The sequence below is a fragment of the Cydia pomonella genome, chromosome 12, assembly GCF_033807575.1.
Source record: "Cydia pomonella isolate Wapato2018A chromosome 12, ilCydPomo1, whole genome shotgun sequence".
NCBI classification, from domain to species: domain Eukaryota; kingdom Metazoa; phylum Arthropoda; class Insecta; order Lepidoptera; family Tortricidae; genus Cydia; species Cydia pomonella.
This window is the reverse complement of record NC_084714.1, coordinates 16,918,566-16,941,870: the sequence shown is the minus strand read 5'-3', so window position 1 is coordinate 16,941,870 and position 23,305 is coordinate 16,918,566. Positions and strand designations below refer to the sequence as shown.

Below are 23,305 nucleotides of genomic sequence, written 5' to 3'. Positions count from 1 at the left end.
TGTAAGACGAATGGGTACCTGCTAACAGGTATCATATAAACATCCCATAGATAAGCTCTCAACATACAAAGACAGCATGTTACTAAAGGCTGCAATAAGCTGAAAAGTGCACACGCACTACTAATAATAGCGACCCATAAACGGGACCTCTGACCTGGGAAGCGATGTGGGAACCGATAGCCACAATCGCGATTGTGGACTTGCGTGTAGGTGTGGATAGATGATTTCGTGTGGCATGGAATGTGTATGAAATTAAGGAAGGTTGATACCTTGAGGATGGAACTTTCATTCTGGATTCCGCGGTCCACCATACATTTTCTTGAAAGTTGAACAAGTACACTAAAGTTAACCCTTGGTGGTAGTAGTAGGGTCGACACGCAGCGATTTTAATTTTAAACTCGGCAGATATCGGTCGCGGGCGCGCGTGACATATTCGCGGGTTCTAACGCGCGTAATACATAATTATTAATCTAATTCACCTAATACGCAAGTTACGCAACTAAATAAAATATATAAATATATAACTAAACTAAATATCCTTTGACATTAACATACCTACATTAAAAGTTTGTTTTCTTTATGAAAAAATGTGGCTAGGTAAAGAGCCTGGTACGTTCTGTAAAAAGGTTGTTATCAAAGAAAATTTAGAAAATTTAGAATATATTGACATATTTTAAATTACTAGAATTGGGCAAGCGGGACAAGTGTCCAAAATGATCTACACATGCTCTTACTCTTAACAATAAGGTTGTGTTCAGATAATTTTGGATAACTCGCCCGTTAAAAGGAAAGAGGACGGCCGCTTCTCCATAATGTAGAACCCATTTTCTTCTCTGATACTCGTAAAAAGGTGATTTCGCACGGGTCCTCCACTTTCGTCTTAAGCTACTGCTACCGACAAACCTTACGGTCAGAGGATCTACCGCGAACACCGAAGTTCGCAAATTGCGGGCATCTTTCTCTGGCACTCTAACTACGTCTTAATTGGAGTAAAAGAGAAAGATGCCCGCATTTTGCTACCTTCGGTGTTCGCGGTAGGCCCTCAGAGCACTAATCTCTTAAGAGTGAAGAATATCTTTTCGAATCAAACGAAATAATTTCGGGAGAAAACGGTTTTCACTAACTAAATCTTAACAAATCACTTTGATTTTGATGTCGATCTCTTCAGCATAATATATTCTAGGTTTATAGGTTTCGCTTTTTTGAAAAAGTCGAAAAACGTTTTCTCTTTTTGCATGGACGATCACGGTGTGGTATACTTTCCTCCTAAGTGTGAGTAGTGTGACGTGACAGACGACACACACACACACACACACACAGACAGACCAGTCGCGCGTCGCTCTTTAGATCTGCTTGCGGACTATGCAGCGGATCGCATCGGATCTTGACTACCTACTTATCACACCTTATAAAACAAAGTCCCCGCCGCGTCTGTCTGTCTGTAAGTTTGCGATAAACTCAAAAAGTTCTGAACGGATTTTGTGAATCTTGAGGAAGACTTAGGTGTATAATTTGTTAAGGTTTTGTGTAACCCGTACGAAGCCGGTGCGCGGCGCTAGTTCATAATAAATAAATTCTTCGAAGAGCGGGCTGAGCTAAAATTCTTCTTAAGAAGCGAATGGTCCAAGGAGACACGAAAGACAAACACGATGTTCTGACATACATAATGGAGCAACATTTCTGAGTATGAAAGCGTTCCCGTCAAGACGTAAGAAGTTAAAGACCTCTACTTATCTCGTCAAATTTCCGAACCCTTAAAGCTCAGGCATCATTATCTACAGTAGGAAGTAGAGTAGGCGAGATCTACCAGAAATTCCTAAGAACTGCATCTATTTGTATATATAACAATGTAGGTATGAGTATTAACCTTTGCACTCATAAAATCGGAAAGGAATTCACAACGTGTTTTACACCCTATAGATAAAGGCGAACCAACTCCAACGCTAAATTAACACATTCGCGAGCACACAAGGGAAGCAGGGATTTTGCAATTAAAATTTAAGAGCGCTTGCCTATCTGCTCACCTACACACACAGCAAATTAATCCTTATTGTAATGAGCTTAAAGTAAAAATTGTAATAGTATGTTTCTTGATTAAATTTGCGCGTTTGGAACTGAGTAAATTGGCACTCAAACAAAAGAGTTGAGGTGTTTGCGACCACCTAAAGCTTTCTTAAGAAGTTGTATGCAAAGTCCATAGAAGTGTATTTGCGAGAATCCGTTCTGGTCGGTGGTAATTGAGGAAGTGATTCCTTGTTTGATGAAGGTGTGTTTAGCTATCATAAGTGGACGCAAGTTTCTAATTTCTAATGTGTTAACTATTTACCGTACCGTTAAAAAATAATAGGTAGATGTTGAATTTTAGAGGTTTTTGCTAACACTTGCTAATTAACCGTCTACGTCAATGTCGAAGACAAAATAGGGCGTATATTTAAAACTGAACATTCTTGTTTATCGAGTGTCTGCAACTTCTCCGTTCAATAATACAACAATTTAAAAAATCATTTTTCACGTCAGCAGCTGGAAAAGGGTAATTTGCTGCTTAAAAACAGTGAGCAAAATCGCATTTTGCTAACTGAGTGAGAAAAAATAACATACAAGTGACCTTTATATTCGAATGTAATTTCAACGTGCGGTGGCAGGACTGACGGGGCCTAATACAAGTCAAAATATTTGGATTCTATTGTCTTTGTCCCTTTCACGTCATTAGCAAAAAAAGAGACAAAAATAAGTGCATACGTAATTCAACGGTATATTTACGGTTTATATAGACTCCCGAAATAAGTCAGACCGCATCGTTCCAAAACACCCTACGAGTCCTCAATCGTAATAATTAATTAATGAAATTAAAGTTTAAAATTTAATATAAACTCCATATTTTACGTATTTTATTATACAATCAAAACAATTAACTTAAAAAAAATGCAATTGTTACGCAAAGTAAATAGGTATTCTACTTTTAACGATCTTTAGTATAGTTGACAAATAGTCGTATCTGCAATTCGGACTGTATCTTAGAAAGTTTTTTGTTACAAAAAAAGTTGTTGATTGAACTGTCAATTGATGTTCGTTGCTTCATTATTTTATTGAAATTTCTTTCGTTTTGTTTTATTGCGGTAATTAAACTTAATTGTTAGAATACCTTAAGAAAACATGAATGAAAGAGTGATGAAGACGGATTACATTTTTTCAGGTTGTATTTTTACCTTTCAAAAATGTTCACACTGCTGTCGTGAAAATTTTTGTGTACTACACGAGATTAAAGTTATTTAGGTACATCTCGTGCGCTTTTGAGTCCCTTACTGCGCTCAAGATTCTAAATAAGATCTTTTGCTTGTTCGGGAGTCAAAATAAGCACTCAAAGAAATATCAAACTTTGCTCTCTTGTTGTACAAATAACTATTATTCAAAACAGAACAGTCATTTGATTTGTGTAAAAATAATCTGACTTAAAGATTTTACTGTTTGTCTTGGAGTCGAAGTCAACCGCTGAGCCCGTTTCGAAAATTAGTTAAATATAAAAGGAAAACGTATAATTAGCATGTTTAATACATATGCAAAAATACATTGAAATCGAAAGAAACACTTTAAAAAATGCATTTACACATTTTAATTATCGAGTAAATCTCGTTCCCTTATTGAGTTTCTTGTGCCTACTTGAATATGTATCTATAATTATAATATAATAAATAAAACTAAATGAATGCACCTTTAATTTTTCCTAACGGCGCAAGGTCTGCGTCTGTGATGTTATTGCTGTTACACATTAATCAGGCGCTTAAACAAGACAATCGTGCAGTTCGATTTGTGCAGTTCTGTAGGCGCATAATTACCTATTGTTATAAGTGTGAGTAACATGTTTTAACCTACTTTAAAAGTGGGTTATTTTATAATATACATAAACATGGAGACGGTAAAGAGTATACAAAAAAAAGCTGCTGCCTTCAATAGTGATATGAAGAGGTAGTAGAAGAGAAGGGTCTTGGGGGACTTACAATATAAGATTTCTGCACCATCTTCGCACTCAAAAGCTTTAATGTGCTCAAAATCCCATACAAAATGAGACTTAACGCAAACGCGTACGTTACGTCACACTAATATCGAATAAATTTATACTCGGAGTTTTGTTATGATTGTTCAATTAAAAATGAAAGAATTAACACAGAACGAAAAAATACCGTTTTCGTTCCCATACAAAAAATACCGGTTTCCGATCTCTGCCTAAGGTACACTCTCACCGTGAAATAAACAAAAACTATATACAACCTCTGGCTGGACTTTTACCATAATTGTCCATACCATCATTAAATCACGTTACGTTACGTTGTCTACCATAGTCAATGTGTTTAATTTGTATGTCATTATGTTCTTTTCAAATTGGTGAGCAATAAAGAATATTTATATTGTATTGTAAATCACATGATCCAGTAGTGTCTATTAAATAATTGATAAATGTATTCCGGGGCCATTATTTTATATCCGCAATGCAGGCTTCGTCAGGTGAATAAAAACTGACGAACAGCTACAGGTTTCGTCGTAAAACAATACAGCGGTCAAATCTGCAACAGGCTACCTATAAAAACACCCTCCAACTCGCCGCCAGCAGGCACTTTCCCATTGAATGGCAATGCTAATTATCTAGGCGAAATACTGGCCAGCCTTTTGGTCACCCGTGGATCCACCAAACGCGACGCCAAATCCTTATATGAACGCCGCCGTGCGCCCATGGCCACTAAATAAATGAGAATCATATTAACCTCTGTCGTGTACCAAACTGTCGAAAAAAGCAACCCTCTATCTACTGAGGCCGGAATAGGGTTGTTTCCAATTTTTTTAAACGCTCGTATTACGTTCTATATTAACTAAAAGTTGCCCTAAAATTCAACTTTATACTAAAAACGGCTTTAAATATGTTAAATGAACAAAATATATTTTGACGGATGCTTTCGCGCCCAAAACGCTCTTTGAAAATTGGGATACAATTCTGCCCTAAGATTTGTAGGTGGAAACAACCCTATTACCGGCCAGTATTTTGTGCCCCGTATTTGTTAAGTAAGGAGATCAGCGGCATTTTACCTGCATTCGAAAAGCAGTTACATTTAAAATCAAATTCGAGCTGCTTTTCGACAGTGAATTTCTGAAAACGATCTCACGCAACTCTCTTATAAATATTTGTATATTACAAACGCGCACCGTGCACGTATATGGTGTGTTTTATTGTTTTACTTCTAATTAATCAAAGACCGCTATTCATTGAGATTTAACTTAAACTTCCCTATCGGTTTTGACATGGTTTGGACAAATCTGCGCGTCATCGTGGAGGACACGAACTATAGGTAGATTTTTAGGAAAATGTGGTTTTGTCACACGAAAACAATAGGCAATTATGAAACTTACGTTTATTCATCACTTAGTAAATAATAGCTAACTTAACACATCATTGTCTACCGCCCGACAGTAAGATAACAAATCTCTTGTAAAACACAAAAACGTAAGTTGCTTTCAGGATTTATTTTAAATGTTTTACAAGGAAATTTTGAACTGAACTGAACAAATACTCATAAGCTTTATTACAACTAGATCCAGATAGTCTATAGTCAGTTAAGAGGAAAGAATAGATTTTCGAATCTAACGAAATAACGGTAATTTTTGTATGAAATTCCATTTCGGGAGAAAACTGTTTTCACTGACAAATCACTTTGATTTTGATGTCGATCGCTTCAGGATATATATTATATATATTATCTACGTTTATAGGTTTCGCTTTTGTGAAAAAAAAACTTTTTTGGTTTGCAAATTTTGTACCCTTAGTTTTTTTTGTGTCAATAACATACTAAAAATCATGGTGAATGGAAAATATTTAGAAGTGGAAAAATGTTTTCTGTTTTTGTATTGACGATCACGTGGTATAAGTCACAGGAACCCGCCGCCAAAAAGCCGGTCCCATACAATCGAAATAACGTTTTCATTTTAAAGTGACATGCTTAAATTACATAAAACTTGGCATGCACATTTCGTAACAATTTATTTCTGGTAGAGTTAGACCAACCTAAGTTGGCAGCGATTTTGATAGCCCAGACTGTGCAGGTGTTCTTTTTAAACGTCAACCTTCTATGACATTAATGACGTTTAAATAACACTCGCACAATCTGGGCTATCAAAATCTTCTACTATACTTCGTTTTTTTATTATAAGAAAGAACTTCGCAGTAGTATGCTCGTGGATTCCAAATCAGACACTTTTTACGGTAATTTTTTTAAGTAAATTATGAGTATTGACCAAATGACCATGCTGCATTAGATAATTTCATTATTATTAAAAATTAAAGGGCCTAATCAAAACTACACACTTACTTCTGTGGAGATCTTTCCAATTTTAAAAAAACGAAGTACAGTTTTAATCGCTAAAACGTACAAGGAAAATAGATACTCGTATAATGTTACTTGAATGTTCATGTCAAAAATGTAAAACGTATCACTAGTCGTCGTCTGTCGGGCTTGGACTAAACTCGTGCTCATTTCGGCTTGGTTTCCTGGTCGGTGACGTATCGGATGTAGATGGTGTCCTCGGGCTTGGGGTCCTCCTGCTGCGACTCGTCCAGCTGCGAGCACGCGATGGCCAGCGCCGAGCCGTCCGCCGAGAACGACAGGGAGGATACCGCGGTGTTGTACCTGGAATTAGCATTTTGTTAATAGATACAGACCATGGGCGTAGGCAAGTACAGGGGGCAGCTACTAGCTTAGCGAAACCATTAGTAGGTGTTTCTACTCGTCGACTGTAATGGTTGAATTAAGATTTCGTATACCAAACTGTAATTGGGTACTTTTCATGTGTGGGCTCCCAACTCAACTATAATATTCATTTCGAAACGGTTTAGTCAAGTATAATGAACATAGACCAATCACAGCTCGCCGCGGTGAAGAGGACGAGACAAAAGATAGCTCAAATGAATTATTTATTTTAGGTTGTTTAGTAGAAACAATTGCTTCATAAGTCATAAACGCACATGTGACACCCTTAATATAGCAACATCCATAGACTACGAAAACCGCTAACCTTGTTAGTAGGCTACGGTGGCCAAAATCGAGAAAAAACTGTCTAAAAATTGAATTTAGCAAGGAACAAGTACCAGGACCTCATGAGTTACTAGAAGGTGTCGTTGACCACCCAGCCGGATCCCGGCAGCCGGGGCGCGTAACAGTATAAAGGTATCGCGGCTGCTCGCGTATCTTAAATTGCTATATACTTTTGGCTTGTTTACCTGTATGATTTTATTACTTTAAAGTATTATTCGTATTGACTCGTAGAAAAAGTATTGTATACAATAATTATATAATCAAGCTTTTCAATCTCGTACCTCACTTTGGCAACTCAGCAAGCTTCGGTACTCGACTGAAAAGCTCTCTATTAAATCACGTTTGTATAAAATACTATTAGGTGTCATGCAAAAAGCAGTTCTGGAAATAATAAATGTTTCAAAACCCTGTACATTTCGAATATGAGTTATAATTTTATTGTTGTATGGTTTTTTTTATAATATTTCGAAATGTCGAAAAAACCATATCACCATAGTACCTTACTGGTTTCCCAGTTGAATTGCACGAACTCATGTTTTTTAACTAACCTGTGGAATTGGCAGAGCCTCTTCTTGTTGAAGCCGTCCCAGATGTTGACGTAGCCATCAGAGCCACCGGTCGCAAATGTGTTGTACACGGAGTGGAAGCTGATGGCGTTCACCGGGTAAATCTTTTCTAAGCCTGGAACAGAAACTGTCTTTCAAAGGCTGTGTAGTAAGAGGTGTTCTAATTTTCCGAATCAGAAGAGGTGAATGGAACGTATGATGAATAAATTAATCACACACACATGTCAGAATAGCATGGTTTTTCTTCATACTACGTCGGTGGCAAGCAAGCATACGGCCCGCCTGATGGTAAGCAGTCTCCGTAGCCTATGGACGCCAGCAACTCCAGAGGAGTTACATGCGCGTTGCCGACCCTAACACTCCACACCCTCGTTGAGCTCTGACAACCGTACTCACCGGCAGGAACACAACACTATGAGTAGGGTCTAGTGTTATTTGGCTGCGGTTTAGTGTAAGGTACGTATAAATCTAAATTTAGAATGGCTTTTACAGTTTCAAATCTATGTCAAGTATGTAGGTACAAAAATGTTGTTGTGTGGTCTCTGTTCAGGGTGCAAACTCCATGCCCACCTCCATCCTTGATCCGGTGACACTTAAAGGCGTATTTCTTCTTCTGGACCTCTGGATTGCTATCCAGGTATTCCACCGCCACGCGACCCTCAATAGAGCTCAGCACGTAACCCTGGAAATATGAATAGTTAATACATAAAAAATGTTTCTTCTCACCTGAGTTTGTTTTGCACAACTGCTTTCCAATTGTTCAACCCAGAAGGGAAACTTGTCTTATTCAATTAATCTATTTTTCATGGCATACCTATAATCCATATAAATTTTATTAATCAAATAATCAATAATTTTTTTAAAGCAGGGAAAAAGGCAGAAGTTGTAAAGTTGAAATAGATGACAATGAAAGGGTTTCATCAGTCCACATTGGAAGCTACTTACCGTAAAACATTTTAAAAACATACCTGTTTGTTAGGGAAGACTCGGATGCATCTCGTTTGGTACTTGAGGGAGGATTCACGCCGCTGGTTTACGTGGCCCATGTTGCGGACATCCCAGACAAAGATCTTGCGGCCAGACGTGCCCACTACGAACTTCTCGCCAACTATGCTCATGGTGTACACCTAAAAGGACAGAAATAGATTTTCAACTATCATGAAATTATCGAACATATTCATTTCGTAAGTTTAGCTACTGATGAAGTGTGTTGGAGGTTTTGCAGCTTACTATTTTTAAACATGAAGAGCTTTAAGGTTTTGACAATATTTTAAACAAGATTGTACACCTCTTAGCTAATACTGCAACTCAGTAAGTAGGAATGGTATAGGTATGTATACATGATGTATACAAGCAGTTCGTCTTCTTGAAATAGAAATTAATTAAAATTTTAATTGATGCAGTCAGGTATAATCATAAACTACGAGAGATAGTGAAATTGGGTTTTCTTAATTAGGCGGGCCCACACAGAGCGAGCATACGCGCGGGGCAATTTCCTCACGCACAAACCAGCCAGTGTAGACGTGCCTTGGCCGCGGCGCCGCGCGCAGGCGAGGAAAACGCGCGTATATTCGCTATGTGTGGACCCGCCTATTACCACTTAAGAGATCTAAAAATACACCATATAATTAAATTTAAAAAAAGGGGGTCAAAAACTTTTTTAGTATGAGTTAACCCTTAATTTGGCAAAAGTGCTAATGATTCTGTATCAGAAAAAAAGACAGTCAAAAGTTATATGCTTTGTGTCTTATTTCCAAGTTTTAAGGGTTATGTGATTTTCCTGTGGACTTATTAAATAAATAGTTTAAAGCATTATTAGAATTTATCTATATAGTCACCCTTTTTTGACCCAAGGATTATTTTTCAACAATCGCCTTCTGTATTTACAGTCAGTGATTGGGGTTTCGATAGCTACTCAGGGTAAATGACCTCAATAACTGCTTATTTAATGTTGTACATATTATAAATATATTACTAACACTTAAATAGCATTTTTTCAAACAGTTTAATAGCTATCACATGCTTAAAGACATATGCATATTACTAATTCAATTTGATATACCGCAGCATCGAAAAATACACACAACATCAACATAATGAAGACAAGGAAAATAAACAAATCACCAATTACCCTCTCATTTCCTTGATTATATGTTCCAACACAATTTGGTACTCTGCTGTCCCACATTTTAACAGTTCCGTCCCAACTCCCTGTCAAGACAGCATTGACTTCATTTGCATACTCCACACAGCGGATAGCACCCTTGTGCTCACCAAGGCTTGTTTCCGAGCCTGCATTGAGGTCATACATCTTGAGTGTCTGGTCGAGCCCTCCACTGTATGAGTGAACAGCATCCTGAAAACATTTGTTTATTAGTTTTTCATTGTGTTTAAATATGGTAGTATAGAAAAAAATATTTTACACAAATGATACTTTTACTATTCAGTAACTTCACAATATAAATGAAACTGGCATCCTATGTTGTTTATATTTAAAAATACCTGTATCATATTAAACAAAAATGTATAAAAGTAACAATACTTTTTTAAATTCAAATTCATGTATTTAAAAAATATCACGACCTTACAACAGCATTTAGGTTATAATTTTAGCAAAGTGTTCCAGGATGGTTCCAATGTTATCTTACAAAAACATGCAGTCTACTTCAAACAATATGAAGTTTATACAGGATAGAGGAGAAAAAAACAAAGCTTTCTCACCCTAAAGCAGACATCCAACACGGGAAGCTCATGGTTGTATTTATGCCGCTCCACGTTCCCGCTCACATCATACAGCCTCACGGAGCAATCCCAAGATGACACCAAAAGAAATTGGTTGGATTTAGGAGCAAATTTAACACTCGATATTACGTCTTCGGGTAGACTTTTCAATTTAAATTCGGTGCGGGATTCCGCGACCCGCGTCACTGTCATTGTGGAAGCAATTTTGTTAGGTTTGTCTAGTAACTTTGATTAATAAAATTGTCCGTTCTGTTGAAAAAGGCAACGTTACTTATTATAAGCGATAAATGCCAATGCCGGTGTTGAAAAGCTAAAACAATAAAGAAATCAACGAAATCGCAGAGCTTGGCTCGGTTTAGCGACTTAAGTGACGTTTCGTTTCGTTTTATTATGCTATGATTGCGGTTGTATTCCGTTCCGCTTCAATTATTGTAATATTTTGTTGATATTAAATAATTATGCAGTTTATTATATAGATAGTTTATTTAAGAAGCATTATTCAAATCTACATTGATCGTGTAAGTAATCTGATGTTAGAATACAAGTATTCATTCATAGACAATTTTATGAAAAACAAAACGCTAACTAAAGACGTACTTATAACGCTGCGTTCAAATCAGTATATTATATTTAATGTTCAAATTACCTAAATCCAATTAAAACCAGTTTATCAAAAGCTTCAAAAAAGTTAACATTTGTTAACTCGATTAAAATGACATTGTCTAAATTATTTTTAACAGTAGTTCGTAAGTTGACTGCAGTAATGAAATATCGATAAACACATAACAGCTTGAACGCAACTTTATTGACTTGACATGTTTGTGATGAGGTGTGAATCGTACTGTGGAATCGTAGATTCCGTCTCGAAATGATTTTAAGTAAATCGCTTGTTGCATAAAGTTTTGTGATGTTACATTTGTGCTACTCTAACTCAAGTGAATAAATCTACGAACGCGATACAATAGTGCCTGTTTTGAGTTATGTAAATATCAACAGAATCACCGCACACCAAAGTCGATTCCAGTGGGAACGAATGGAGTGACTTCCTAATAAAATAACGATGCAAACCAACCTGAAAACTAAAGAAATGTTTATAGTACGAGCTTTAGAGAAAATATTAGCCGATAAGGACATAAAGAGGTCCTATCACAGCCAGCTAAAGAAGTCCTGTGAAGTGGCTTTAGGTAAGTGTCGAATTGTCACTTGTCGAACCTGTATCGGATTATTGTATAGAGACGGGCATTTTATTTGCACTAATTAGATTAGCACAATATATTCACTTGAGGAATTTTAATGGTCTAATTACTTAGTAAATGTATTACGACCTTGGGAGTGAAAGTGGTGGGAGGTACCTGCTTGCCTTATCAAAGTCATTGGAATACAATCTATCTACTACTTATGTTCGAACCACTTTAATATGCGGTGTCCATTAAATGTAGACCTATTCAAATTAGTTTATAATGGTTTACTAGCACTAAACAATCTGTAGCAAGATAATTAGTAAACAATGTGTATGAGGTCATGTCACTCCTAAGATGGCTCTAAATATGTAAAACTATGTATTTAAATCATTATTGCACTGTTGTATAAATTATTCAACAAACACAGAATGTGTCATACAGTAGAATCGGTAATCCGGCACTTCAATAGTCTGGTATACTCAGTAAGCTGGTACTACAATAGGAGTGCAAGCTAAGGTGCTCCTTATTTCGTTGAAGTTATATTTTTCTACGGGACACCCGCTTAATGTAGTCTCTGCCAATAAAACACCAATGTAATTTTTTTTTTCAGAGTTTTTAAATATGTTTTAGGGGTTGCTACCACACTTTCAGTTTCTATGACCAAATTTACTATGTGCATTTACATTGTCACTCATGAATATCTTTATAAATGCCTTACAACTACTACAATACAACTTTCTTTGAATTTAGGATAGTAGTATAAAACACACCAATATAATAAGCAGATTTGATCTAACATCCAGTAATCCGGCTCTCTTGTGTCAGCATTAGAGATTGTACTGTAATTGTCTCACTATACACATGCATTTTGTTACAGAGGAAATCAAAACAGAATTAAAAAATGGAGGTCAACCAGAGACTACAGAGAGTCCCACATCAGGTACTCTCCCATTGCCCAAAAATGATGCATCCAACATCATCACAGCTGAAAAATACTTCTTACCCTTTGAGCTGGCATGCCAGAGCAAAGCATCCCGGATAGTGGTCACGGCTCTTGACTGTCTCCAGAAACTAATAGCTTATGGTCATCTAACAGGGAATGTTCCTGATTCAACTACACCAAGAAAGTTGCTAATTGACCGCATTGTGGAGACAATCTGTGGATGCTTCACAGGCCCTCAAACTGATGAGGGAGTTCAACTTCAAATCATTAAAGCTCTCCTCACCGTAATCACAAGCCAGCATGTTGAGGTTCATGAAGGCACAGTCCTCCTGGCCGTCCGAACATGTTATAATATTTATTTAGCAAGTAAGAATCTTATTAATCAAACTACGGCGCGGGCGACCCTCACACAAATGCTTAACGTCATATTCACTAAAATGGAAAACCAGGCTTTAGAAATGGATACTACTGAAGTACACCATAAAATTCCCAATGGGAATATTGTCACTGATGACCAATCAAATCACATCAGTGAAGAAAATAAGAGTATCACACCAGGCCCAAGTGATAGTATGGACGATGTTTTAGAAGCCAAGATTATTGCTAAGCAAATTGTGGACTCGGTTATTGACAATGCTGTAACAATAGCATTCAAAAAATCTGCTGAAGATATCAGTCAAAATGGTCCAGAAAATAATGAAAATCCAGATTCTCAAGACAGTGGCAGCATATCCCATGAAAGCAATGGTCAAGCACCAACAGAATCTTCGATGACAAGGATACCATCTCAAGAAAGTGTTGATGTTGCTTCAGAAAATGATAATTCCGTCACAGCAAAATTTACACACATCCTACAAAAAGATGCATTCCTAGTTTTCAGAGCTCTTTGCAAATTGTCCATGAAACCCCTTCCTGAAGGCACCCCTGATCCTAAATCACATGAACTGAGATCTAAAATCCTTTCTCTACACCTACTACTATCTATCCTTCAAAATGCTGGTCCGGTATTCAGGAACAATGAAATGTTTATCACTGCTATAAAACAGTATCTTTGTGTAGCTCTGTCTAAAAATGGAGTGAGCTCTGTACCTGAAGTATTTGAACTGTCATTGGCCATCTTTTTGGCCCTACTCCAGAATTTCAAAGTGCATCTAAAGAAGCAAATTGAAGTATTTTTCAAGGAAATTTTTATGAATATTTTGGAGACATCAAGTTCGTCTTTCGAACACAAATGGATGGTTATCCAAGCCCTGACGAGGATTTGTGGCGATGCGCAAAGTGTTGTAGATATATATGTCAACTATGACTGCGATTTGTCAGCCGCTAACTTATTCCAAAGACTAGTCAATGATGTTTCAAAAATAGCACAAGGGAGACAAGCTCTAGAGTTAGGAGCTACACCTAACCAAGAGAAGTCAATGCGTATCCGAGGATTGGAATGCCTCGTTTCAATATTAAAGTGTATGGTAGAGTGGAGTAAAGAGCTCTATATTAACCCAAACCTTCAAACAACACTGGGAGAAAAACCAGTAAAGGAAGACACAGACCATCACAGCATCAAGTCACATGGAGGTTCTAGTCTTAGCTTGGTCTCAACAGGATCAAGCAATGTTGGAAATAGGGAAACCTTAGATTCCCCTGAACAGTTTGAAGTATTAAAACAACAGAAAGAAGTTTGGGAAACAGGCATAGACCTGTTTAATCGGAAACCGAAAAAGGGAGTTGCTTTCCTTCAAGAACAAAATTTGTTGGGAACCTCAACTAAAGAAATAGCAGAGTGGCTACTAACTGACGAACGACTCGATAAAACCTTCATTGGAGAATTTTTAGGTGAAAACGACGATCATTCCAAAGAAGTTATGTACGCTTACGTGGATTCCATTAATTTTTCAAACATGGACATTGTAGCAGCTCTTCGTCATTTCTTAGAAGGATTCCGGCTCCCTGGCGAAGCCCAGAAAATCGACAGGCTTATGGAAAAATTCGCATCTCGATATTGTGAATGCAACCCAAGCAACACTTTGTTCATGAGTGCGGACACAGTTTACGTCCTCGCGTTTTCCATTATAATGCTAACAACTGATTTGCACTCGCCACAAGTAAAGAATAAAATGACAAAAGAACAATACATCAAACTGAATAGCGGTATAAGCGACAATAACGACTTGCCGCGTGAATACCTATCGCAGATTTATGACGAAATAGCTGGCCATGAAATTAAAATGAAGAGCACATCTAAACCGGGCAAGCATATGATCGCTAATGAAAAGAAACGCAAGTTTATTTGGAACATGGAGATGGAGCAAATTTCCACGGCCGCTAAGAATTTGATGGAGTCTGTTTCTCACGTTCAGACACCGTTTACAACCGCAAAGCATGTCGAGCATGTACGGCCAATGTTTAAGATGGCCTGGACTCCTTTCCTGGCCGCCTTTTCTGTGGGACTCCAAGATTGTGACGATCCAGAAATAGCCTCCCTATGTTTGGATGGTATCCGCTGCGCTATTCGCATCGCCTGCATTTTCCACATGTCTTTAGAAAGAGATGCTTACGTACAAGCTTTAGCGCGATTCACATTACTGACCGCGAACTCACCGATCACAGAAATGAAAGCCAAGAACATAGACACAATAAAAACATTGATTACAGTAGCTCACACCGATGGAAACTACTTAGGATCGAGTTGGTTGGACGTCGTCAAATGCATTTCTCAGTTAGAATTAGCTCAGTTCATAGGCACAGGAGTGCGGCCTCAATTTTTGTCTAGCTCTGGTATTAAACCTCAACCAGATTCTCTAAAATTCGGTCTAATGTCTTTAGATCCGAGTGTGAAAGAACATATTGGCGAAACAAGCTCACAGAGCGTGGTGGTCGCAGTTGACAGAATATTTACTGGATCTACCAGGCTTGACGGAGATGCCATCGTTGACTTCGTTAAAGCACTCTGTCAAGTGTCATTAGACGAATTGAGCCATCCAACAAACCCTCGAATGTTCTCCCTCCAGAAAATTGTCGAGATTTCCTACTACAACATGGGCAGAATCAGATTGCAATGGTCTCGTATTTGGCAAGTGCTGGGCGACCACTTCAATAAAGTAGGCTGCAGTAGCAACGAAGATATTTCCTTCTTCGCAGTAGATTCGCTAAGGCAGCTATCGATGAAATTCATAGAAAAAGGAGAATTCGCCAATTTCAAATTCCAGAAAGACTTTTTAAGGCCATTCGAGCATATTATGAAGAAAAATAATTCACCGACAATAAGAGATATGGTGGTCCGCTGCATCGCTCAAATGGTAAATTCCCAAGCACCCAATATAAAATCAGGTTGGAAGAACATTTTCTCAGTGTTCCATTTAGCTGCAAGCGATCAAGACGAAGCGATAGTTGACTTAGCATTCCAAACTACAGGAAAAATAATAACCGAGCTCTATGAAAAGCAGTTCTCAGCTATGATAGATTCATTCCAAGACGCAGTCAAATGCCTGTCAGAATTCGCTTGCAATGCTAAATTCCCTGACACGTCCATGGAGGCTATAAGACTTGTACGATCATGCGCGACGGCAGTTGGAGCATCTCCACATCTATTCACGGAGCACGCAGGACTCGAAGGGGAACAAGGAGCGCCAGAAGAAGATAGAGTATGGCTCCGCGGTTGGTTCCCGCTATTGTTCTCCCTTTCTTGTGTAGTCAGTCGTTGCAAACTAGATGTCCGCACGCGAGGCCTCACCGTCCTCTTTGAAATCATCAAAACCCACGGGGAATCATTCCGTCCGCACTGGTGGAGAGACTTATTCAACATTTTGTTCCGAATCTTCGATAACATGAAGCTGCCTGAACACCAGTTGGAAAAGAACGAGTGGATGACAACGACGTGCAACCACGCACTATACGCTATTGTAGATGTGTTCACACAATACTTTGACGTTCTCGGCTCGTTGTTACTCGAGCAACTATACGCTCAGCTACATTGGTGTGTGCAACAAGACAACGAGCAACTGGCCCGCTCGGGAACCAACTGTTTAGAAAACTTAGTGATATCCAATGGAACAAAATTCGACGACGCCACTTGGAGCAATACCTGCCAAATTATGTTGGATATTTTCAACAGCACGCTACCCTCAGCACTGTTAACGTGGAAACCTGAAGATGAAGATGAGGCGCCCGCGCGCGGAATACTTAAAAAACCTCAAGCGGACGACGCGCGTTCCAGCAACCGCGTATTCAACAGCCTTTTAATCAAATGCGTGGTCCAACTTGAGCTGATCCAAACCATAGACAATATAGTCTTCTATCCTGCAACATCTCGGAAAGAAGACGCAGAAACGCTGGCGTTAGCAGCGGCAGAACTAACCGGTGGGGCACCGGGCAGTGGCCAAGATTGCCAGCGAGAAGAGCAAGGAATGTACAGACTTTTAAGCTCTCCGCATTTACTACGACTAGTCGAATGTCTGCTCTGCAGCCATCGTTTCGCAAAGACGTTTAACACGAACAACGCCCAGCGTAACGTTCTCTGGAAAGCGAACTTTAAAGGTTCAGTCAAACCTAATATGCTGAAGCAGGAGACGCAGTCTTTGGCCTGTGCTTTAAGGGTGTTGTTCAAGATGCACGGGGACGAGTCCAGACGAGCGCACGCGGGACCTGTGCAGGCGCTTCTGTTGTCGGTGTGCTGTGAGGCGCTGGAGTACTTCGCGGCGCTACAGCACGAGGCACATCGCGACGCATGGACTTCTATACTGCTGCTGATACTAACGAGAATACTGAAGATGCCTGATGAAAGGGTGAGTACTTTAACCTGATAAAATAAGACTTCCTAAATACATTTCGCGCGATCGTCCGATCGAGACTACAGAACAAACCTTGCTAAAGTGGCCATGAGTGAAATTAGCAGTCGATTTAAATTTTTAACCATTTCGGTATATGTTGCTCTGTGATCTGCGACTGTGCCTTTGGCGTTGGGCCTGTGGTTCGGATATATCCGTCGTTGGCTTCGAAAAGGTTAATTACTCGTTCTTTTATTTAAATTATAATCCTATTAGTCAAAATACGTCTGGGTGGGAATACTAAACGTTGTATTATGGTCGAAAAGGAACTTGGGCGTAGCTAAAGCAAGTGTTAATATTCGTAATTTGTCTAAATGTATAGCTGAACTAAAAGATTATCTATTAGGTTATCTCTGGCTTATCCGATATCTCATACCGGCTTCGTGGTCGACGATCTAAGCATAAAACCTTAATTAATGCCCAAAGTAGATAATAGTAATACTACATCTAATTTCATCACGTTTTAAAGACATTATAATTTATATTCTATAATCTGTTGCTCCGTTTAAAACTTTCGAGTCTTTCGAGACCAATCATTTTATAAGGCGTTGTAACAATTTGCTTATCTTCAGCAAATATTTAGGTACCTAGAGAATCGATAATTCTTTAAGGAAAATAGCTGTTGCAGCTAAGCACGTATCGAGGTTAACACTTACCTACGGATAGTTTTAACGCTTTTTGGCTGTTTCCTGACTAAAACCCATCGTAAACCTTTAAAGTATCTGTACGTTATTCGGTCATAATAAATTGTGATGCAGTTGGATCTACAAACAATAAGCCTGAGATTAAAACGGTGTAACTTTATTACAGCGGAGCGATCCGATGAAAACAACGAGTCAGTGAATATGTAAAGTAACATTAGTAACAAACAAATGAGGATTCATTGTTCCTTTTGTTTACAAAATAAAACGATCTTGGTCTGGTTATACGCGCCATCTGCCATTATAATGCTACAATATCGATCCCGTATCCAAATGGATTTGCCTTATTAGGTACAGTCGCCATCAGATATATCGGAGCTGCCTAGGCGCTCACAAATATCTGAGCACGCCCCTATTGTCGAGGCGTCAGAGTGCGCGTTCAGAAATTTTAAGCACCTCGGCCGCTCCTATATAGCTGATTGGCGACTGCAGCAATGTACTTAATTAAAGTCGCTCGCATACAATTGGTCTCAAAGAGCTCGTGAATAAGGTATACGGATCTCCAGTGCGCCTACCGCAAAGTTCAGAAATGTTGATTCGCCTAAACTCCATCTCTGTCACTATCAATTTTGATGTTCACGGTAGCTCCCAAGGACACATGAATACTGGTCCATCTAAGTACTCGATTCGTTTGCTATAGCAGCCATACCTTACGCGAGAAGCAGCAACGACGCATTCTTAAAATACCTACGCTGCTATATCGTTGCAAAAAATCTGCGTGTGCGATGGTAGTCGAGAGACATTATGCATGCTTACCCAACTTACTCTCGCTTCGTCCATGCCTGTCTTGTAAGTTCCGCTCCAGTGGCACGAGTAATCAACTCTAATGGACTGTGAATGCAATAAGAAGATATTGGAATCCTTGGCCTTGGTTAAGCGATGGAGAGTCGATTATTTATTTTTTTATGATAGAGGGGGCAAATGAGCAGACGGATCACCTGATGGTAAGCGATTACCGCCGCCCATGGACACCTGCAAGACCAGAGTGGTTGTAAGTGCGTTGCCGGCCTTTAAGATGGGAGTACGCTCTTTTTCTTGAAGGTCGTATCGGTCCGGATATACCGCAGGCGACAGTTCATTTCACTGGCAACCAGCATAGTGTGACCTATAGATCTGTTAAAAACTAGTAGATACTGTCGGTTTTGCAAGAGCGGGTGGTAGTAACAGTTGGTAAAGTGAGAATGTAATACCTACCGTTATTAGGTACTTTCTTAGGTATTAGGTTTTAGAATTATAAGTAATCGGTGAGCTCGCTTATACTGGTCAGCCCTTAACATTTGTCTCCTCGGTGCTCTGTAAGCAATTGGAATGAACTACCCTGAATACTGGTTAAAATATCAGTAATTGTAATCTAATATGAATCCGCACCCTATTCGATCAATAATAGCCGTTTGTGGTTAGCAATAAGAACAACTAGACTTTGGGCTTTTTACTTAGAGTTATTATTTTCCATCTTTTTGTCGGATTTTCTGCTTAGAGGACCTTTTTTTCTGTTCCTCTCAGCAGGGTCCTGAAAAAGTATAGATGTTATAATAATAACTCCAAAAAATATACCAATCTCCAAAAACTAACGGAAGATCTTAAAAAAATATAAGGAAACTAGGATTAGTCAACGTCACGACTTCCAAAACTTATAAGATTCCCCTTTTATTCCAGTTCGCAGCCCACGTGTCTCGCTACTATCCCCTGCTCTGCGAGGTGACATGCTTCGACGTCAAGCCCGAGCTGCGATCAGTGCTGCGCCGCGTGTTCCTGCGCATAGGCCCCGTGTTCAGCATAACCGAGGCGCGCGCGCAATAGCCGACACCTAGCTACGAGTAACGAAACTGCTAACACGTTCTGTTTATCGCTGGTATTTTGCGGGCAGACAAGCCATACTCATAATACAGTGCTGAAGTAAAAAAAAATATGCTGTGGAAGGCATGTTACCAGTAATTGCGTATGAAGTCTTTGCTGCTTGGGAATCTTTAACAAGTCGCCCATTTACGGAAACTTGACCATGATAAATTTATGCCAGCGATAAACATCGTGATAATGTAAGATATCATAAACAACAGATGAGATTTTCACTGACTCGTTATTTATTGTAAAACTTTAAATTACTTATTTGACCAAGATTTGGAAAAACGTTTTGAATTAAATGGGCATCAATAATCTTAAAAATTTAATAGGAGATTTGGCTTAGGTATATTTATTTATTAAATATATATTTTCTGTTGTTTATGATATTTGTGACGAAGTTTATGAATGTAAACAAAATGGCCTTATATTTTTGTAGGTTAACTTCGATGTTAAAAATGATACTGTTTCGTTGATTCTTAAATTTGAATGTGACATTGACGGTACTTCAGTAGTATTAAAAGTGATCTATTATAAATAGGGAGTAGTCTTACGTCTAATTTATATAAATTATTTCATTGTCGACAGTTGAAAATTTAAATTGTATTATAGAAGTTGTACCTATAAATTATTGTGTTATTCTGTATATTTGAAAGTTTTTATTGTCTGGGAGCTGAATCCACCGCTGCTTTTCTTGTTTCTGGCTAGACTGATCTGACTGTGATCGTTCGTTCCCACGCTTTTCATGCTATATTATATTTTCTGACGGAGTGATTCAGAGCTCGCACGCGACTATAGTTAATCCTATGAATAAAATTATACATTAATCTGGTGTTGTTTTATTGAATTTTCAGACCCTCAATGGACCTCTCGAGGGAATCTAAATCCCAGATAACAAGTTGTCCGTCCATGCCGGATGTGCTGAATTTCTTGGCATTAGCCTTTGTGCCCTTGTACAAATTGATGCTAGTTATAGCATTCTGATGGATAGAGTCCAAGAAAGTGTCATTAGTCTCAATCCGGGCCTGCCGGTCAAGACTTTGGAACTTCTTCATGGCTGAAAGCCCTCCAGACTCCTTCCTCTGAGTATTATCCAGCTTGGCAACAAACTTCAATCCATTTCCATCATGGCAGTAGAGTAATGGAATGCAGCTGTGGCCTGCCACCACAAGGGAGTTGTTGGTCACCCAGTTGCATCCCAAGAATGGCAGATATTCAGTCTTCAGTTTAATGACTTCCTTCTTCTGATTAGCGTCAGCAACGTTGATCGAGCTGTCATGGCCGACCCAGGCCACTTTGTTGCCATCAGCAGAAAAGGATACGCTATGGACCCAGCCGCCGCCCGAAGGAGAATTAGGGAACTCCGCAAGAAGCTGGCCTAAAGGCAGCTTAGTACCCCACACATTTGGTCCAGGCTGGTCTTCAATGTCCTTGATATAAGCAGAGAACACCCTCACCTTAAAATCTGCGGACCCAGCAACTAACAGTATATTATTTGGATGCCAATCCAGAGTAGTCACAGTAGAACGGATAGGCTTCTTGATATGCTTAGAGACCCACCAGTTATTTTCCTTCTCAAAGTAACAAATAGAGATCAGACGGGCGCCAGATCCGACAGCAAACTTATTTTCCATCGGAGACCATTTCACGCAAGTGGCAGCTCGGTTGATGCGGAGAAGTACTAAAGTAGTGGTCCACTTGCCGTCCTCGCCCTGGGTCCACACGTACGCGTTGCGGTCGACAGAGCAGGTGACGATGCGGTTGGTGTTGGGTGCCCAGTCAATGCCCATGACCGTCAGGTCATGTTCGGCGAGGTTGTTGGTTTGCTTCCAATCATTGCCCTCTTTCTGGTAGATATGTACCTCATTGTTATTAGGAGAGAACGCGATTTCTGCAAAAAAAAACATAGAAGCAATTAAAATACTAACAGTATATCGGTACACGGCGGAAGTTGATAACTCGAGATATAACATTGAAGAAATTTGAACTTAAAATAGAATTACTTAGCATTCAAACTTCTATTTTATCTCATGAGTTATCAACTTCTTCCCACCATGTACAGATATATTAAAATCATTTGGCTTTTGGTTCCATATATATCCTTTTTTATTGTATTAGTTATCAGATATGTGACATTCTTAGGCAGGAGTCTCTATGTCTCCAAAACAGCAATCAGGTGGCCTGGTCTTTTCCGTTTTAAGCCTTTGCCATAATTGGTTATCAACTTAGCATATTAGTAGAATATTCCATTTCTTCTACCAAACTATGCCACTATTGTCTACTGTCTGATGGGACAGATTTACAATGAAAAAAGTTAATCCACCCATTTACAACTGACACAGTGGTACCTCTTAGCTAAGAATGACACATTAACCGACTCATTGCCAAACATGAATAATTTAGAAATACAAGAAAAGTCCAAATTTCTTCAAAGCATTGTTTTTATTAAATACATTTCTACTTAATACAAAAGTAATTATTTTTTTATACTATGTTGGTGGCAAACAACCATATGGCCCACCTGATGGTAAGCAGCCTACATACACCTGCAACTCCAGAGGAGTTACATGTGCGTTGCTGACCCTAACACTCAGCACACTCGTTGAGCTCTGGCAACCTTTCATGCGGTTTATCAGAAACTTCCCAACAATAAAATATAAGTTAACACATTCACTGCCAAGAACATATATGTGTGTTCATTTTGAACTGGAAAGGAGGCGCCCGGCACCGAAAGTGTTTATAAATAAAATTACTAACAAAAACTATTGTTAACTGTTTGTTTCTATGAGGAAGGAAAATTTCTATTTCAATGTTGGGTATAGAGCAGTTGCTGGGTTGTTCCTAATGAATAGTGCTGGGTTTTCCATAAGTTTATCCTTGTTTGGACCTCATCAGTGTAGGTTTTAAAAAGTGTGGCAGATAAAAAGGGAAAGGAATACCAATAGAATGCTGCATTTACTCAAAACTTCAGTATTATTTATCAAGTACCAGCCTAACCAAGTACTCTTATTTTTGAATTATAAGTACATGCTTTCCTAATGTATTACAAGAATAACGAGAATACAATAATGAACACTTACGAGTTCTATCCTTGTTCCATGCATGGCAAGTGATTGGAGCGCATGAGTCACCGAATGTCAGCGTTTGAGACATCTTTACAGCCTGTAATGAGAAATTAAAACTTATAATTCTCGTTATTCACTTCAGGCATGCATTGCTTACTTTTCAGAATTCCTACCTCCACTTTCTACAGGAAACACTGATATATCGACACTCCCGCAAGGGTGTAATAGAGATAAGAAATTCGTGGACTCTGGGCAGTCAACACGAATTTCCACAAAACTTTATACTAACAGCAACTAATCGAAGTAAGAAATAACAATAAATAATACAAGAAATGCGATGATAATTAAGAAATTTTAAAATTCTATCACCGG

At 38.8% G+C, this 23,305-nt stretch overlaps 3 protein-coding genes across 3 annotated transcripts; 1 reads left to right on the top strand and 2 right to left on the bottom strand.

Annotated features, from left to right (window-relative positions):
* Window positions 1–5,382: 5,382 nt before the first annotated feature.
* Window positions 5,383–10,887, bottom strand: LOC133523751 (mitotic checkpoint protein BUB3). Its single transcript, XM_061859457.1, has 6 exons — window positions 10,364–10,887; window positions 9,774–9,998; window positions 8,611–8,769; window positions 8,213–8,324; window positions 7,625–7,757; window positions 5,383–6,671 (listed from the first exon to the last, which is right to left on the bottom strand). The coding sequence occupies exons 1-6, from the start codon at window positions 10,574–10,576 to the stop codon at window positions 6,515–6,517; spliced, it is 999 nt and encodes a 332-aa protein (XP_061715441.1). The 5' UTR covers window positions 10,577–10,887; the 3' UTR covers window positions 5,383–6,514.
* A 299-nt stretch (window positions 10,888–11,186) lies between these two features.
* Window positions 11,187–20,696, top strand: LOC133523749 (brefeldin A-inhibited guanine nucleotide-exchange protein 1). Its single transcript, XM_061859455.1, has 3 exons — window positions 11,187–11,568; window positions 12,443–17,286; window positions 19,686–20,696. The coding sequence occupies exons 1-3, from the start codon at window positions 11,445–11,447 to the stop codon at window positions 19,827–19,829; spliced, it is 5,112 nt and encodes a 1,703-aa protein (XP_061715439.1). The 5' UTR covers window positions 11,187–11,444; the 3' UTR covers window positions 19,830–20,696.
* Window positions 20,692–23,296, bottom strand: LOC133523750 (actin-related protein 2/3 complex subunit 1A-B). Its single transcript, XM_061859456.1, has 3 exons — window positions 23,107–23,296; window positions 22,949–23,030; window positions 20,692–21,759 (listed from the first exon to the last, which is right to left on the bottom strand). Exons 2-3 carry the CDS (start codon window positions 23,019–23,021, stop codon window positions 20,708–20,710), a joined length of 1,125 nt encoding a protein of 374 aa, XP_061715440.1. The 5' UTR covers window positions 23,022–23,030; window positions 23,107–23,296; the 3' UTR covers window positions 20,692–20,707.
* Window positions 23,297–23,305: the final 9 nt, after the last annotated feature.